At 38.5% G+C, this 18,942-nt stretch overlaps 1 protein-coding gene across 3 annotated transcripts in view; it reads right to left on the bottom strand.

The window, feature by feature from the left end:
- Positions 1-18,942, bottom strand: part of LOC106052027 (low-density lipoprotein receptor class A domain-containing protein 2-like) — a 192,096-nt gene that overhangs the window by 122,540 nt on the left and 50,614 nt on the right. For all 3 annotated transcript variants that reach the window (XM_056035286.1, XM_056035287.1, XM_056035288.1), the window contains exon 2: positions 18,501-18,751. In XM_056035286.1, the coding sequence (XP_055891261.1) occupies positions 18,501-18,751 (251 nt within the window). The remainder of the gene's footprint in view (positions 1-18,500; positions 18,752-18,942) is intronic.

The raw sequence follows: 18,942 nt of genomic DNA, 5'->3' as shown, positions 1-18,942 counted from the left end.
TTATGCATTAACTCACACACGCATGTAACACTAAACAGTAGCATATATATCTGTAACATTATTAACCACAAAGAGACGAGTCGGACAGAACACATTGCGTATACAAAGCAATAAGCACCAAACAAACAGCAATGGTGCTATATAATAAAGACGTAAGTCCCATCTCAATATACGCGAAACATTGAATGTAACTAAAAATATCCCCTATACAAATTATTCTAATTCAAAACCCACAGCTGACTTTTGCAGTACAAATGTCGAAAATTTGAAATGCAAATCGAACAAAATGCTTTAACATAGCAGACTTGATCAAAAATAAAAGATTTATGGCACGCGTGCTCCTGGTTTATTCATGCAGAAGCGAATGGATCACCTTCACCTTGAATATCCAAGCATTCAGTTAAACGCCCTATAGGCTATACAATCTTAAGAAATGCCCCAAAGAAGTTTCTAGATGCTATATTATCTTTTACATCGTAATCGTTAACTCAAAAGAGAAGACGATTACGTCCTAAGCGAATCGATACGCTATTTGTTACTAATACTCCAATAGAAGATAATCAAGACTTTCTACTGTTGAGATGCTACAGAAAGTTCCAAGGTATCACATACAAAGACAGCATCACAATTGAAGAGATTAGAAACAGGATTACATCGGCATTTCGGCCCAACGATATTTTGCTAACTAGTGTAAAAACAACACACAAAAACACACAAACTAAAACTTTATGTCCATATCACAAGGTTATCAGGGCTCGCAAAGACCTTCCTTCAGGTAACAGTACAAGGAAAAAAAAAAGAGGCAGAGAAAGCGATTAAAGAATGGAAAGGACTATCATTTAAAGCAGTGGTTCCCAAACTTTTTTGTCTTGTAGACCCCTTGTTTGTTTTCTGGTTTTCTGTAGACCCTTTGCATGACTTGCAATTTTTTTGCAAATTCATTGCCATTTTTAAAAAACTTATTTCTAGCTGTAGTGAGTTGAAGAGATTAAAATTATTTAAAGCTACAATAAATGTATAGAGATCTATTATTTTTTATTGATAAAATTTAAATTTAAACCAATTAAAATAACAATTAATATGTACTGCAGGAACCACTAAATGCGCTGGAAATGTGTTGTTGTTTTTTTTTTAGGATATGCATCCGTTGCTATGGGTATTATGTTTCATATAGGAATTTGTTGTTCTATAAAGTAGACATTCAAACATTAAATATTAATTAATCAATTAATTTGGCTTAAGTATCATTGTAAAAGTTTTTGCAAAGAGTAGTCTCCAGTGTATCTCTTGATCTTTCACGTCTGGCTCAAATATTGGTTCCTCGGAACTATTTTTACTAACAGGAGAAGGGGCAAAAGTAAGTAACTGGCGCCTAAACCAGTACGCTTCGAGCAGGAAGGGCTCATTAGCCTTGGCTTGCCACCCACCTGGTTGATGGAAAACTGAATTCAAACCTCTGCTGCCTTGCAGTTAAACCCAAACATGGGAAAGCTTCTTGGGTTAACCCTCAGGAAAAATCTGGAGCCATCGACCTTTATGTAGTTTGCAGCCCACAACGTCTACCCTGCCAGAACCGTGTGACGCCGCTCCTCCCAAACGATATATATGTCATTTGCAAAGAATTACATAAGAAGCTTTTAATTTTATAATTCATGCACTGATGAGCCCTTGAACTGTATTGTTGTTTAATGAAATTCTTTTAATAACATCAGATGTAGGTTTGTGTAAAACAGTTTTTACAACTACAACGGCTGGTAAAATTACTAGTTTTACCTTTTGTGTTTTCCGTATTTTGTTATAAGTAAAGAGATATTGTAAGACTTTCACAAACCATCATCTTCTCTATATGATGTCGAAGAGAGATTTTGTAGGTGTATTAATAACTTTGAGTGTTCGAAAGTTTTTCAAATCTGTATCTATTTTAACAGGGTGGCATTGTCTCAGATGATCCTCCAGTCATATCGTTATAAAATGGCGACCGCTTGTTTATTAAGGAAGAAATGAGTCCCAATTTTAAATAATCATTGCTGTACAACCCATATTTCTTTTTGTTAGACATTAGTTACATATGAATAAATTAAGTTATTAAAAAAAAAAGTATAGAAATTAAATACAACAATTTTTTGTTTGAATAGCAGGATAAGTATTTAAATGATTAAGGTACAAATCATATATTAATGTATGAAATAATTACATTAATGTGATATAAAAGTTAAAGTAACGACTTGATTAAATGAAATCTATTATCATAGAACCCCGTGGACATCTCATAGACCCCCAATTATATTTTTCACTTTCGTAGACCCCTTGGAAGTCTTCGTAGACCCCTAGGGGTCTATATAGACCACTTTGGGAATCACTGATTTAAAGTGATTCTATCAAAAGCAAAAGACAGGAATGGAGAAAGGCGGTCGACTGATCATATGTGGTGGCCTAACGGTTCAACAGACTAAGGGATACGTGAAGGTGAAGGTTATATACTGGTAATAAGAGAAACAAAAATAATTCCAGAAAAAATTAAATCCAAAAAAAAACCCAGAAGAACTCACGACCTCCTTGACCTTGATTTTTTTTTGGCGCTAATTTTAAATAACAAGTGGGAGAAAAAATACATTTATCAAATGTCGTTTAAATTATCATCATTCAGAAGACAAAACGTGTTTACTCGTGTGTCAATTCCGAATGTCACTGTGACATTTATCGACAGCAGTTTGTTATTTCTCGTCAGAGCTGGTGCGTCACGTGACCAGGTTATGCGATGGAGATAACAGGCGGATCGAGTGACCAAAATGAATGAGATTTGGTCTGGGTTGTTTCTAGGTTTTTCCCCCTTAGCTCCTTTTCAATCCCTCCTCCCCATTTTACACACGAAATATTTTTTTTCCTCGTGTCCTGCTAAATCTAAAGGTTTCCGTTCCGATCTCTGATTGGTCAACTCTTTTTTTTTTTTTGAGGTTTAGGGACGTGTGCGCATGCGTGTAGGGCATGTGCGTGTCCGAGCTTTGATTTTTAAAGTGAGACTTCCGGTGATGAGTGAAAAAAAAAAGATGGGTTAAAACAAGGGGGAGAGACAACCGCGATTGTCTGGAGGAAATTTGATGCTGTGGCTACATCTGTGAGAGTGTGATGGATTCTGTGGCTACATTTGTGAGAGTGAGATGGATGTTGTGGTGACGTGATGCAATGGGAACACACCACACGAAATACGATACACTTTGTCATTAGAGTAGCCAACACGTCCATTTGTGTGTGTGTGTGTATTTGTGACAGAGAGAGAGACAGAGAGGGGCGAGAGATAAGGACACAGAGACAGATATAGCTGAAAAGGACAGAGAGTGCGAGAGAGAGAGAGAGAGAGAGAAAGAGAGAGAGAGAGGGGCAGAGACGGAAAGAAGGCTAGAGAGAGACAGAATGAGAGAGTGAGTGACATGGAAAGAAAGATGAAATTGATGAATAGATAGAGAAAGACAAAGGCAGAGACAGAGAAAGATAGTAAGAAAGACAGAGAGAGAGAGAAGAGAAAGACAGGAGGAGACAAAAGGAGGGACAGAGACAAAGTCTTAATCTTACTGTAGGCCTCCCTTGTAAGACGCAGACTATACAACTAATTTGAAGGAAACATTTGGTGCCGATCAATTTCTCTATCATTAGGCCTCTCCAATTATAGTTTCATATTATGATGCGTAAGTCCTGCAGTTGTGCTGTCCACTTTGTATGGGCATTGGGTGTCCATTCTGTCTGTATGGACATAAGATGTCCACGCTCTATGGACATAAGATGTCCATTCTGTCTGTAAGGACATTGAATGTCCACTCTGTATGGACATAAGATGTCCACTTTGTCTGTATGGACATTGAATGCGAACTCTCTATGGACATAAGATGTCCATTCTGTCTGTAAGGACATTGAATATCCACTCTGTCTGTATGGACATAGGATGTCCACTCTGTCTGTTTGGACATATGATGTCCACTCTGTAGGTACAAGGGATGTCCACTCTGTATGGACATTGGATGTGCTAATAACAGATTCTAAAACATAGATGTAGTGTAGACATCCAACGTGTTCAAAACAATACATCGTTCTCTTGAAGTCTTAAGGCCAAGGAAGAATTTATATTTCTACGTGGCTACTCAGACTCAGCGGTGGCCTGGACTACAATCTTAATCTACACTTGAATCATGGCCCAGACTAGAATCATGACCTTCACTAAAATCGTGGGATGGACTAGAATCATGGCCTAGAATGGAACCATGGCCTGGTCTAGTCTCAGAGGCACTCAAGGATCAACTTGATAGTCCTATCCAAGTATCCTATTATCTAAGTGCGACCAAGAGACTACAGTGTGTCAAACACAAAATCAGATTTTAAGTCATCATAAATTAAAAATGAACCAATTGTAGCTGTTTCAGGCCTGTCGCCAAGAGGGAGGGAGGACTCTGGTCTGAGGGACCAACAAGGGGGGCGAGGGGGCCTTCACGATTTTTTTATGCATCTTGTATGATAAGTACTTGAAAGTTTTTTGACCTGAGGGGGGTGGAGAAGTAAACGCGTACACAATTGTCTGGCGCCAGGATATTTGTGTACATGGTTGTATACAAGGTTTTGGGTAAAGCCCGGAATCAGGTTGTCAAACCTTCAAGGTTGCAAAGTTGAGCTCTTTGTCCAATGACCACCTCGCAGCAGTGTGTCTCATGATGACGTGACAAGGACAGGGCAATGAAATAATATTAGCATGGCAAATGGCAACACTGATTGGTGTACTGTGGTTATATGCAGGTAACAATATATCACCGTTGTTAATTTGTCTTTGTAATTGTTTGGTTAATCTAATAAAATGCTAATTCCTTAACAATTTGTTTCTTTCAAGATTTACTTATAATTGGTAGGTGATTCTAGCACTTTAAGCGATTACTTTTTTTTTTTTTTTTTATTCCTATCGACAAAAAAAAATATCAGTATTTAGGATGGACAGATAAAAGCAGGTCTGGGCGAATAAATAAAGGGATGACATAGAGACCTGATAAACGCCTGTGTTTTTATAGCGTTTTTTTGTCGCGGGAAACTGAGGGTGGTCGCCCTTGTTTGAAGCCGAAAGCTGGGAATGGGATGGCTGCCAGAGTGCAGTACGAGCTTATGTGTATACACTTCCCCGCAGGGCGCCTTTTTTTTAAAGTGGCGATGATTAGTGGCGATTGCAAAGGAATGCTGGGATAGGGGTGGATGAATTATAGCTTTTTATCGTTATTTAATTTGGCGGTCAAGTCATGTTCTCAAATTATTGGTAAAAAATAAGACCTGGCGATATATCATTATCTCTTGTATGCCTTGCAATGTTTCGCTTGTAGATTCTATACTGATCACACGAGACTCCATAGAAGGCTTAATACAGACGTAATGAAATTAGGAACTATGAAAGGGAATGGGGGGGGGGGTCATCTGAAGCGAACACGCCATTCTTTTGTACACTGTAAGGGAAAAGGTGTGTTACTAAAATTCCAAGTGACTCATTCGAGACTGGCCACTTTGGCCCGTTTGGTGCCGCCCACTGCTATTTTCCCTCAATGCCCACCATTCCGCCTCTGTACCTAGGTGACAGAAGTGTGTCTTAGAAAGAAAGACAGTGAACAAGTTTGTTTTTTTATTTAGACCTTGCAGTCCATGAGCCATGAGTCGAGGGTATCATGTGGTCAGCACAACGACCAACAGGTACCCAGTGGAATTAGTTGAATTCTGGAACGTACTGCTTGGATCACGAAGTGACCGGAGATCGATCTTGTGAGGCGACTGTTCGATAGACATCACGCCAATGTATTAGCAAAGAGCATTATATATAGTCAAATCCGGTTAATCGGACCACCGGTTGATTGGGCGACCTCTTTTTCAGATCGAAGCCTAAAATACCGAAACAAATCCGGTTAATCGGGCTAGCCAGTTATCAGGACAGACACGATCGAGTCCCACTGTTGTTCGATAAAGCAGATTCAACTAGTAAGGATTTTTTAAAATATATGTTGTAGACTAGACTGTTAGGTCTGTAAGTTCAGTAATGTAAAGTATGTGTGTCTTTCGTATAAATCAAAACCATTTGATCAATCACGATGAAAGTTGGCATGAACGCTCCTTAGATAATGGCAGTGATCTTAGGATATGTAAAGTTGCCCTACAACTAGAAACTTTACTAGATTTAGGTCAACGAGACATCTTGACATAGATTTTAAATATTAAATTAGCATAGAGACGCCTTTTATAATACAACACACACACACACACACACACAAAACAGAACGAAACAAAAGCCCGAGAAAAGCCGGGTAGAAACAGTTAGTTTATATTAAAGTTACAAGTTTAGGCGGAACAGGACAAAAAGGCAAACACTTTAATCAATAGTCAAGTGTTAACTATATACATTTTAACTATGGTCTTATTTCATTTAATACCAATCAATGACATCGTACGGTTTTCGTACCGCAGAAAGAACACTATTTATAGAAATCTTAGCTACGAACTAAACTAAATCAGGTTCAAATATTTGCCAGAAGAAATCTGAAATAATGGATCTGCCGAAGAGAGAAATTGGAAATGGTTTGTCACACTGATATAAATTATTTAATGCAACATACATTCATTGCCAAGGGCTCTATTATTGGGCAAGTAAAGAGAGTGCGTTATAATATAACGCTCTTATACTTATTACAGTAGTAATGTCTTTCAATGAACCATTTAGACGGCCGCGTTTTATTTCTCTTGTCTCCATCATTTGATTGTTTACCGTAATTCTTGATTCACTTTACTGCGTGAGGCTCACGCGACCCCATTGTGAACCCATTAGGAGGCAATAAAGGACAAAAAAAAAGGTTTAGCAGAGAGGGAAGAAGTAAGGAGGAGGTAATCGTGATGGCACATTGAGCAGGGAATGTCCTGGAGGCGATGTCCAGCATTGATTGTCAGCGAATGGACAATAATGTACCATTATAGGTGTCCCTAAAGCCTGCGCTCGGGAGATAACAACACGTGGAGATTATCGACTCCATCCTCTGGTCATTTCAACACTAGATAAAAAAAAAAAAGCCGTTTTTAAGCACGTGAGGCAAATGATGGATGTGGACATTTTAAGAGTCTTTCTCTTTAAGAGTCACTCTACTAACATTCTTAACACTGAATCAAAACATTTCACTTGTATATGTACATATAGAGCTTAATACAAATGTAAAAACACCCGCTGTTACCCATTCGGTCAGTGGGAAATGTAAACTCGTGCTTCTATTTTTTTTTGTACTGTCATTATATGGACATCTAGGACTAGATCTAACTTTTTATTTTGAAATTCTTAAGATCCAGTCTAGATCTAGATCTAAAGCCTGATTTACGTAAAAATATAAGCAAATCTTAGATAATCTTTCATTAAACTTAAAAACTTTAAATTTAATAAAAAAAAAAAAACTCAATTATCGGTACACTTCGGCTCACTACACCATATTGTTGTTGTTGTTGTTTTTTATATCTTTGTTTGAATAATTACAATGATATGCCTTTCAATCTAGAGGATGCGCAAAATTTTCCTGAACATTAATTTATTAAACCATACTATTGAATCAATAACGCCTTACAATCGGGAATTCCCGAACGTGATAGCTCTTTCAAAACCGATAATGGCTCTAGATCTAAGTCTACTTCTCAGGCCGAATTTATACTTATTTATTTTCTACTTTGAAAAATTATATAATAACGGTCAAACTAATGTAGGTTCCTTGCTGGTTCCTGAATGCTCCACGAAGTTCTGACTTGAATAGAGGTATTGTACATAACAGAATAGAATATCTTATCTTATCTTATATTATACAGACGTTACTTCAAAAAAGAAGATGATTACGTCCTACGCGTCATGCATTTAGTCATGCATATTAACCAATGACTTAAATTCTGCCAAGTCACTGGTTTTCCTGGCTAGCTCAGGCAACCCATTCCATGCTCTAATAGCACTAGGGAAGAAGGAGTATTTGTACAAATTTGTCCTAGCATATGGGACGAGGAATGTGCCTTTATCTTTGTGTGTTTCAGAGTATTTTATTAAATTTTGATTTTGTATTTGAAGATTATGGTTCAGTGTTTTATGTATGATTGCTACTTTACTTTTGAGCCTTCTGTCCTGAAGGCTTTCTAAATTTAGTGATTTTACTAAAGGTGTTACTCTAGTCAAATGTGAATATTCGTTTGTTATGAATCGCACTGCTCTATTTTGTGTCTGTTCTATTTTCTTAATGTTTTCTTGAGTTGAGGGGTCCCAAACAGAGGATGCATATTCTATTATTGGCCTAACCAAGGTTAAATAACATTTTAGTTGTATGTTCTTATTTGATTTATAGAAATTTCTTTTAATAAATCCTAATGCTTTGTTTGATTTTTTTGTAGTTTCATCAATATGTGGATTCCATGACAGTTTTTCATTTATTATAACACCTAGGTATTTTGCGTTTTTAGTCTGTGTTACTGGTTTGCCATGAATAAGATAAGTGGAGTTAATATGTTTTAGTTTTTTTGTTACTCTTAACAACTGACATTTTTCTGGGTGGAAAGACATGCTCCAATTTGATTCCCATTTCTGTAATTCATCTAATTCTCTTTGTAAAATATCTGTGTCTTGTGTTGTTTTTATTGTTCTATATATTATGCAATCGTCTGCAAATAATCTGACTTTTGTTCCTGAAGTAATGCAATTTGGTAAATCATTTATGTAAATTAAAAATAGTAGTGGACCCAAGACTGTTCCTTGAGGTACACCTGAGTTTACTGTTATCGGTGTTGATTTAGAGCCATTTATTATTATAGTTTGTTCTCTCCCTATCAGAAAGTCTTTAATCCACTGATGCAGTGGACCATTAATGCCGAAATATTTTAATTTTTTAAGCAAACTATGGTGGTGAACTTTGTCAAAAGCCTTAGAAAAATCTAGTAAGATAGCATCTATTTGTTCACTATTATCTAAACCTTTTGAAAAATCATCAATTAGTCCTATTAGTTGTGTTTCACATGATCTATATTTCCTAAAGCCATGCTGGTATGGTGTGAGGACATTATGTTTGTCTAAGTGGTTTATGATGTTGCTACATATTATGTGTTCTAGGATTTTACATGTGATGCTGGTAAGTGATACTGGTCTGTAGTTTCCTGGGTCAGATTTTTCTCCTTTTTTAAATAGGGGGGTGACATTAGCTTCTTTCCAGTCCTTTGGTACTCTGCCCTGGTTAAGTGAAGCCTGAAAGAGTATTTTGAACACTGGGGCTAGCTCATTACTTAGTTCTTTGAGTAATCTAGCTGGAATACCATCAGGTCCAGAAGCTTTATTTGGTTTGGTGTTGGCTAATAGTTTTTGAATTCCATTTTCTTGTACTACTATATCTTCTATGTTGTCTACTTGGTTCAAATTCAGTAATATGTCTTTGTCTCCTGGGGCTGAGAATGCTGATGCAAAGTATTTGTTTATAATGTTTGCTTTAGTTTCATTATCATTATGTATTATGTTATGTTCATCTTTTAATGGCGCTACGCCTGTTGTTTCCATTTTCTTAGACTTAATGTATGACCATAGGTTTTTGTTGTTATCTTTAGATATTACATTGTATTCACTCTGCAGCTGTCTGCTTACTTTTTGGGTTAAGTGTTTAATTTTTATATACTTTTTGTAAACTCTTTCTGCATTAGTTTCTTTAAATTTTCTATATAGGTTTTCCTTCTGTTTACAAAGCTTCTTTAGTCTATTATTAAACCAGCATTTATTTATTTTGTTTGGTTTGTATTTAGTTGGTATATGATTTTCTATAATGCTTTTAAGATGGTTTTTAATGAAATTCCAGAGGTCATCGACTGGTTGGTTAATGTCTTTTTCTAATAAGAATGTTTGTTGAAAGTTTAATGCAGCTTGGTGTAGTTGTGTTAGGTTACATTTATTCCAGAGTAAGATTTTTCTTTTGGGTTTTGTATTGGCTACTGCTTTTATCTGATTGTGTATTTTTATGATCTCATGGTCTGATAGACCAGGGATAATATCATAATCAACTACTAATCCAGGTCTGTTGGTTAAGAAGAGATCTAATGTGTTTTTTAATCTAGTTGGCTTTTTAATGATTTGATCTAAACTTGGGTTGTGTGAAATTTCTATGAAAAGCTCATGTCCTTAAGGTTTTGGTGTTTATCTATGGTTAGTGTTTTCCAATTTATATCAGGTAGGTTGAAATCACCCATAATCCAAAAAACTGCATTTTTATTTGTCTCTTTAAGTGTAGTAATCTGATTACATAGTTCCTGCATGTATTCTAAACTAGAATTTGGTGGTCTGTAAATGCTGCCTATTATTAGGGATGTTGAGGTGGTATTAATTTTACAAAATGTTGATTCTATATTTTTTGAGTTAGGTAAGGTAATTTCTTCTGCTATAAGAGTGTTTTTTATTGCTAAAAGAACTCCTCCATGATTATCAGCACTATCTTTTCTAAAAATCTCATAATTACTATTGAAAATTTCTGCATTATAAATAGAATATGAATAGACAAGAAGAAAATTGTTATTTAATAAGTTTTACAATTGTCTATTTAAAAAATAATATTTTAAATGCTTTTCTTGTTAGTGATAACCTTACGCCTTAACCTGCTGTTTTTCGCTAGAGACGAATGCTTTGCCAGTTAAAACGACCGATATTTTTAAAAAATCTGACGCATTTAAGAGTTTTACTTTGTCCATAGAGAGGACTGGGGGCGATGTGGCTGAGTGATAAGGAGGTCTCGAGTTCGAATCTCGAAGGGATTTTTAAGATGCCCCTTAGTCCACCTAGCTCTAACGGTTACCTGATGCCCCTGAGTCCACCTAGCTCTAATGGTTACCTGATGCCCCTTAGTCCACCTAGCTCTAATGGATACCTGATGCCCCTTAGTCCACCTAGCTCTAACGGTTACCTGATGCCCCTTAGTTCACCTAGCTCTAATGGATACCTGATGCCCCTTAGTCCACCTAGCTCTAATGGATACCTGATGCCCCTTAGTCCACCTAGCTCTAACGGTTACCTGATGCCCCTGATTCCACCTAGCTCTAATGGATACCTGATGCCCCTGAGTCCACCTAGCTCTAATGGATACCTGATGCCCCTGAGTCCACCTAGCTCTAATGGATACCTGATGCCCCTTAGTCCACCTAGCTCTAATGGATACCTGACGCCCCTGAGTCCACCTAGCTCTAATGGATACCTGATGCCCCTGAGTCCACCTGGCTCTAACGGTTACCTGATGCCCCTGAGTCCACCTAGCTCTAATGGATACTTAATGCCCCTGAGTCCACCCAGCTCTAATGGATACCTGATGTTAATTGAGGAAAGCAAAGGTGGTTGGTTATTATGCTGGCTATATAAAACCTCTGTAACCGTTGACCAAAGAAACAGATAACATCTAGATCGCAAGGTCTGATAGGGGTGTTTTACTTTATGGTGTGTATCTTATAGAAGTAGCGTTTGAAATTGTGGATTATACCATTTGCTAATATTTTATTTCTTGTGTTGGGGGAAGTGGGGTGTTATTTTAATTTTACAACAAAGAAACAAAAAAAAAAAAAAAACAAAGTTCTGATTTAATTCAAGCTTCCTCAAGTCAGACCCCCCCCCCCTCCTCTCACCCCGCCCACGTTTCCCCTGTCTTAACAAATCTCAACAGACGAGAAGGCGCTGAAAGAGACTTTTTGTGCCAGGAGGGGAAAAAAATATGTTCAGTTATTCCCTTTGGCACTGCAGACGACGAGCATGGCGCCACCTTCCGGGTGCTCCACACAGCCCAGGGTGCTCGAAATGAATTGCTCTAATTGTCGCTAATCTCAGAGTCAACTCCCTTTGGCTATAGATGTAAGTCTATAAATAGGTTCTACTTTCTTTTAAAAAAAAATGCAATGACTGACTCGTTAGGCCGTCAAGAGGCTTGAATGACGGGCAGGTTGGGAGGGGGGGGAGGGAGGTCGAGGCGGCGAAGGATGTACAGATGATGTTGCAGTGTTGTCAGAGTTGTCAATACTTCTGAACCAGTTCGGCTGCTCTCAACACAAAAAGACTTGTCACAAATTTTGATGAAGTGCCGAGGGTTGGGGTGCCAGGGGGTAATTTAGGAATTACAGACTGTGAAATGACGAACTTGGAGGGGGGAGGTTCGGGTCTTGAGAGAAGAGGCAAAACTGCATAAGAGGCAAAGAGTCTTTGTTATATATTAGGGTTTATTTGTTTGTTTTGACACAACTGTCACACTAAACATCAGCACGTAGGCGTAGACCTGAAATAATAAACATAAGCACGTAGATGTAGACCTGAATAATTAAACATAAGCACGTAGATGTAGACCTGAATAATTAAACATAAGCACGTAGATGTAGACCTGAGATAATATACATCAGCACATAGACGTAGATCTGAAGAAAAAAAATAAACATCAGCACGTGGGTGTAGGCCTAAAATAATAAAACATTAAGGCGTAGGCGTAGACTTGAAATACTAGACGCCAATACGTAGGCGTAGACTTGAAATACTAGACGCCAATACGTAGGCGTAGACTTGAAATACTAGACGCCAATACGTAGGCGTAGACTTGAAATACTAGACGCCAATACGTAGGCGTAGACTTGAAATACTAGACGCCAATACGTAGGCGTAGACTTGAAATACTAGACGCCAATACGTAGGCGTAGACTTGAAATAATAAACAAAAACACATAGACGTAAAAGTCATGTTCAGTTCCCCTTTCAGACCTTGTGGTCTATCGGGCAGATAATGTAAAAGTCATCTGTTTCTGTGGCCTACGGTTAACGAGGGTGTCATGTGGCCAACGACCAAACGCCTTTACTTTTCCCCAACTAATGTCAGGTACCCATTAGAACTGGGTGGACTCAGAGGCGCCCAAAAGAACCCAAAATTAAAAAATCCCAGTCTTTACCAGGATTTGAATCCAGGACCCCGGTTCGGAAACAAAGCGCTTTACAGCCACCACATAGACGTAGACTTAAAATAATAGACATCAGCACATAGACTTAGAGAGTACTGTTAGGTATGTGCACCTTATAGTGTATTGAAAACAACAACTTTGGACACAATATCTTTGTGCTGAAAGGTATAGCCTTTATTGAACCGAACGGACTCTATGGAAGGTGAGATTTTAAAGTTCGGTTTTCTTCGGAGACCCCAAGTCTATCCATCTTTAATGAGTACCTGGCCATAGTTAGTGAATGAAAGGTGTTTGATCGTTGTGTTTAGCAGAAGAACAGTTGACCTTCACATTAAATGTCATATGCATGATTTATAATGCATCGCAATATCTGAAACTACTCCTAAACTATCTTTGGGAAAATATTTTAAATTACATGAAAAAAAAAAAGACACCAACACCCTAAACATTTGACACCTAACAACACAGTGACAGCATGAACATCTGACACCAAAGCACACAGTAACACCATGAACATCTCAAACCAAAACACACAGTAAAACCTCGAACATCTGACACAAAACTACACACTGAACTTCTGACACCATTTTGTTCTCATTTTGTGTGTTTTGTAGCATCCAACTACCTCAGTTTGTGTCGTCTTTATTGTGTACATTCAGTGGGTTCTTTTTAACCAAGCGCCCCGGACTAACCCTCGCAAGCCGCTAATTAACAACATCCCAACGTAGGTTCCCCCCCTCCTTTTTTTTCCCCTCTCCTCCACAGCGTCCTTCTTTTTACTTTCAACGATGAGTGTCACGGGAGCCTCTCTGCGCCCCTTTTTGTACCCTCTATAGTTCACACTCTTTTTACTGGTTAATGCATGAGGGCGGAAAGGAATATAACAAAAAAAAGTCACCCCTTTATTTCTATTGTTTCCAAACTTTCTTATCAATGTTTATATTTTTTAAAAGAAGTTATAGCGCTAAATCTGAGTAGCTACATTATGTGTGTGTGTGTGTGTGTGTTTGAGTAGGAGGGACGGTGGAATCACTATTGTTTTGCTTTAAGGACAGAATGATCTAGATTTGATGCTACCTTAAGTTAAGCCTCGCACCTTTCACCTACAAGGATACTTACATTTATGATGCTATCTTTTACTTGTTGATACAAACACGTGTTACTACTTATAGAACAATAGCCAATAGAGTAGATCAAATATAATAAACAAAAGGCATTTACTAGGCCTAAAAGAGTATATCTTCGATCCAATACTATGTCTGCGTAATCATGTAAATAGGTATTGTTATTTAATTTTTAGCGGCCCCGAAAGGGGAAAAGACGCTATTAGTTTTGTGTGAAATGTCCGTCCGTCTGTCTGTCCGTCCCGTTTAGATCTCAGAAACTAGAAGAGAAAATGACAATCGGACATCATGATATTTTAGATCATTCAAAGTTCTGATGCAACGGCTACTTTTTTCTTTTCCAAAAGTGAACCATCTAATTTTTAAAATTATATATGCAAGCAGATTTTTCAAAATATTACACCACTTTGCAATGAAAAACTTCAGGGGAAGTAAGTGTTATTAAAAAGTTCCCAAGCTTTATTCATAGATTCGCGCATTGGTACAAAACATTTGCATCTAAGGTCACAATGGTAAAAGTGTCAATGGATCATTATAAAATATATTTTCCATTTATTAACTAAATCATTGAATACAATACTGATTCAAATATTAGTTAAAAAAAAAAGAATTTGATACGAACTTCGTTTTAGTTATTTATAAGTTTCAAAAATAACGAACTACTTTGCAGCGCGCAGTTTTGACATATAGTCGTTATAGGGGCCTACACTTGATAGTCTAAGTAAGACTAAATAGAGCCCAGATCAACATATATTTATAATAAGAGTCCTAGTCTAGATATAGTAGATTCTATATCAAGATTCTATATCTAGATCGAGACTTAGATATAGACTTAGATCTAGATATAGACTTAGATCTATTAAATCTAGATGAGGTCACTGTGCGCAGTGATTGAGGTGATCTCTATGGAGCCCCGGCTCTGAATTGTTTGTATTTAATGGAATCCTCTTTCAAGAAGAGGAAATTCGCACACAACGTAGGAAAAATTGTAATTTCTTGTCAAGTGTAATTCCGGTTCCGGTTTCACCAAACGGACAGACAGATAACAACATATAAAGATTTTTATTGATGCCATACAAATGTCTAACACAACGCCCATCTCTCTCTCTCTCTCTCTCCACACATACACACACATACACACACACATGCACACACATACACACACACATACACACACACATACACACACATGATAGTTACTACGTCCCTGCAAGATTACTTGGAATGTAAATTTGAAAGGGGTTTGAACTCGGGACAACCAAAATGACAGTCCAGAGCGCAAAACCACACGACTAGGCAGACACACACACACACACACAACGAGGGATGTTGTTTATATCTAGTCTACACTCGTAAAAATTAAACCTTTACATAGAGTCCAACAAAAAGAAAGGCGGGTGCTGTCTGGTGGTGAGGTGTGTGGGAGACCGTGTGTGTATGTGTATGTACGTGAGATCAGAGTGTGGCTGAGACGGGAGGGGAAGAGAGGGTGCTTGAATGGGAAGGGGTGTGTAGAGGTCGGGTAGACATAACGCTATACATTTAATTAGGCGAAAGCGCGGGAAACCCTACACTTAAAAACATCGTGCCACGTGGGGTGTGTCTGACATTTGTAATAGTTTATCACCTCTTCCGGTCACATGATACACATTCACACATGATAATAAAAAACATAACGAGGACGAGAGAGAGGGAGAGAAAGAGAGAGAGAGAGAGAGAGAGAGAGAGAGAGAGAGAGAGAGAGACGAATAGAGAAAAAAAAAGTGGGACAATAGGGAGAGAATAGTAACGTGAAAATGGGGTTTGGAGAACGGGGGGTGGGGGAATAGATATACTACGAATTTTAATACAACTTCAGCAGATGAAATGGGTGCATGCGTCAAGTGGACTCGAAGATCCGTGGTTCAAAACCAACAATCGTCATTATCCAGTTCTCAACATCGAATGGTGGAGAGCAGGGTTTCCCAAACTGTGTTCCGCGGAACCCAAGTGTTTTGCGAGGTCTGAAGAGATGTTCCACGGAACCCAAGTGTTTTGCGAGGTCTGAAGAGATGTTCCACGGAACCCAAGTGTTTTGCGAGGTCTGAAGAGATGTTCCAAGGAACCCAAGTGTTTTGCAAGGTCTGAAGAGATGTTCCACGGAACCCAAGTGTTTTGCAAGGTCTGAAGAGATGTTCCACGGAACCCAAGTGTTTTGCAAGGCCTGAAGAGATGTTCCACGGAACCCAAGTGTTTTGCAAGGCCTGAAGAGATGTTCCACGGAACCCAAGTGTTTTGCAAGGCCTGAAGAGATGTTCCACGGAACCCAAGTGTTTTGCAAGGCCTGAAGAGATGTTCCACGGAACCCAAGTGTTTTGCAAGGCCTGAAGAGATGTTCCACGGAACCCAAGTGTTTTGCAAGGCCTGAAGAGATGTTCCACGGAACCCAAGTGTTTTGCAAGGCCTGAAGAGATGTTCCACGGAACCCAAGTGTTTTGCAAGGCCTGAAGAGATGTTCCACGGAACCCAAGTGTTTTGCGAGGTCTGAAGAGATGTTCCACGGAACCCAAGTGTTTTGCAAGGCCTGAAGAGATGTTCCACGGAACCCAAGTGTTCTGCGAGGCCTGAAGAGATGTTCCACGGAACCCAAGTGTTCCCCGAGTTCTGATTAGATGTTCCACGAATTACTGTAGGCCACCGCGTGAATTAATCTCTCTAAAAAAAAAATAAACAAAGTGTTCCACTAAATACTCAGATTTCGCGAAGTGTTCCGTTAAGGAAAACGTTTGGGAAACACTGGGTGAAGAGATATCTAACATGCGCTGTAGTTCATTGTAGAACTCGTAGAGATATCTAACATGCGCTGTAGTTCATTGTAGAACTCGTAGAGATATCTAACATGCGCTGTAGTTCATTGTAGAACTCGTAGAGATATCTAACATGCGCTGTAGTTCATTGTAGAACTCGTAGAGATATCTAACATGCGCTGTAGTTCATTGTAGAACTCGTAGAGATATCTAACATGCGCTGTAGTTCATTGTAGAACTCGTAGAGATATCTAACATGCGCTGTAGTTCATTGTAGAACTCGTAGAGATATCTAACATGCGCTGTAGTTCATTGTAGAACTCGTAGAGATATCTAACATGCGCTGTAGTTCATTGTAGAACTCGTAGAGATATCTAACATGCGCTGTAGTTCATTGTAGAACTCGTAGAGATATCTAACATGCGCTGTAGTTCATTGTAGAACTCGTAGAGATATCTAACATGCGCTGTAGTTCATTGTAGAACTCGTAGAGATATCTAACATGCGCTGTAGTTCATTGTAGAACTCGTAGAGATATCTAACATGCGCTGTAGTTCATTGTAGAACTCGTAGAGATATCTAACATGCGCTGTAGTTCATTGTAGAACTCGCGTAGTTTGAAAAGGCGAAACAGTAAGCTACAAAGCCAACAATATTAAGATCATGTTTTAGAGCTTAAGTTAAAGAGCTAAACTATTTTGCTAGAGCTATTTAGTGTCACGTGGTGAACGGGTCAAGGTTTCCACAGAAATGTGACCCGGAAGATTTTACTCTTCTAGTAGCTTAGAGTTTCTACACGAAATAGAAATTAATGCAAGGGAAGATAATAAGAAAGGACACATTTTTGTATAATTCCGATACTACAACTTTTGATTTGAAAATCTATGAACAGAAGAGAAAGTTAATATCAGGATCCTTTCAGTTCATAAGTTTGATGCTTCATGTTCAGTTCATTATTGAGTTTCAATTATTAAGTGTATTTTTGCTTGATGTATACCCACCGATACAACACTCAAACGTTAACATTATCTTCTATACAGGGCAGGTCCTAGCGATTGCGGGACTCCAGGTGAAGCGGATGTCGCGGGGACCTTTGTGAGTAGGGATAAGGATAATAAGTGAAAATAAAGATTTTGTATTAAAAATAAATTCGTCTTTTGCATTTTATTCATTCTTAACTAAGTACAATATCACGATCAAATTAACTTTACGAGCCTTGCGTGTAGCGAAGTCATACAGTATATCATCAAAATTATGTTTCCTACATAGATCACGCTCAAAAGCAATAGCAAGTATTGCTAATTTGTTCAATCTATCTTCGTGAATTGTTGATCTCAAGTAATTGAATGACACCCCAACTTGACAATTTTGTCTATTTTTCAGAAGATTTCCATGAGCCCGTGGAAAATCAGGAGGCCGCGGGAACCCTGTAATATAATGGTTTAATTTAACAATATACACCTAGAATTAGCGCGGGGCCTATGAAAGTGCGGGGCCCACTGCGGCCGCATAGGTTGCAGTGGCCTAAGACCGGCCCTGCATCTATAGTTCTTCAATAGTTCCATTCTGTCTATGCAATGTGGCTTATATACTATTAAATTCCAGGTAAAGGTCATGTACTCACCATGGCCCGGGCCAAAAACGTGTTGGCGTCATAGACGTACAAGGCGTCATTACATTTTCCAGTGGCGGTCCTGTCCGGCAGGTCCATCTCGATCACCCTCATCATGAGCTTGAAGTCCCCGCTCTCGGCCTCGAAGGTGATCTGGCAGTCGATGTCATGTGGGTAGTAGTCCCCTCTGGAGGGGGAGTGTGAGTAGACAAGGGCGCCGCCGACAGTCTTGGTGTTACCGCAGTCGGATTCGTCCATAAAATCTGATAGAGGAAACAAACGAAAGATCTATACATGGCTATGAGCTCGTCTAAGTGGATAGATTGTCACTGAGGAAATAGATAAATGTGTCCCGGTGAAAATATAGATTGCCATTGTGAAGAGACATTGCCATCGAGAAAAAAGATATTGTCTTTGTGACTGTGCAGATTTTTTTGTTGTTGTAAATCAATTG

Source organism: Biomphalaria glabrata, chromosome 7 (genome assembly GCF_947242115.1).
Source record: "Biomphalaria glabrata chromosome 7, xgBioGlab47.1, whole genome shotgun sequence".
NCBI classification, from domain to species: Eukaryota; Metazoa; Mollusca; class Gastropoda; family Planorbidae; genus Biomphalaria; species Biomphalaria glabrata.
The sequence above is the reverse complement of the archived record's forward strand: the minus strand, read 5'-3'. Positions and strand labels throughout refer to the sequence as shown.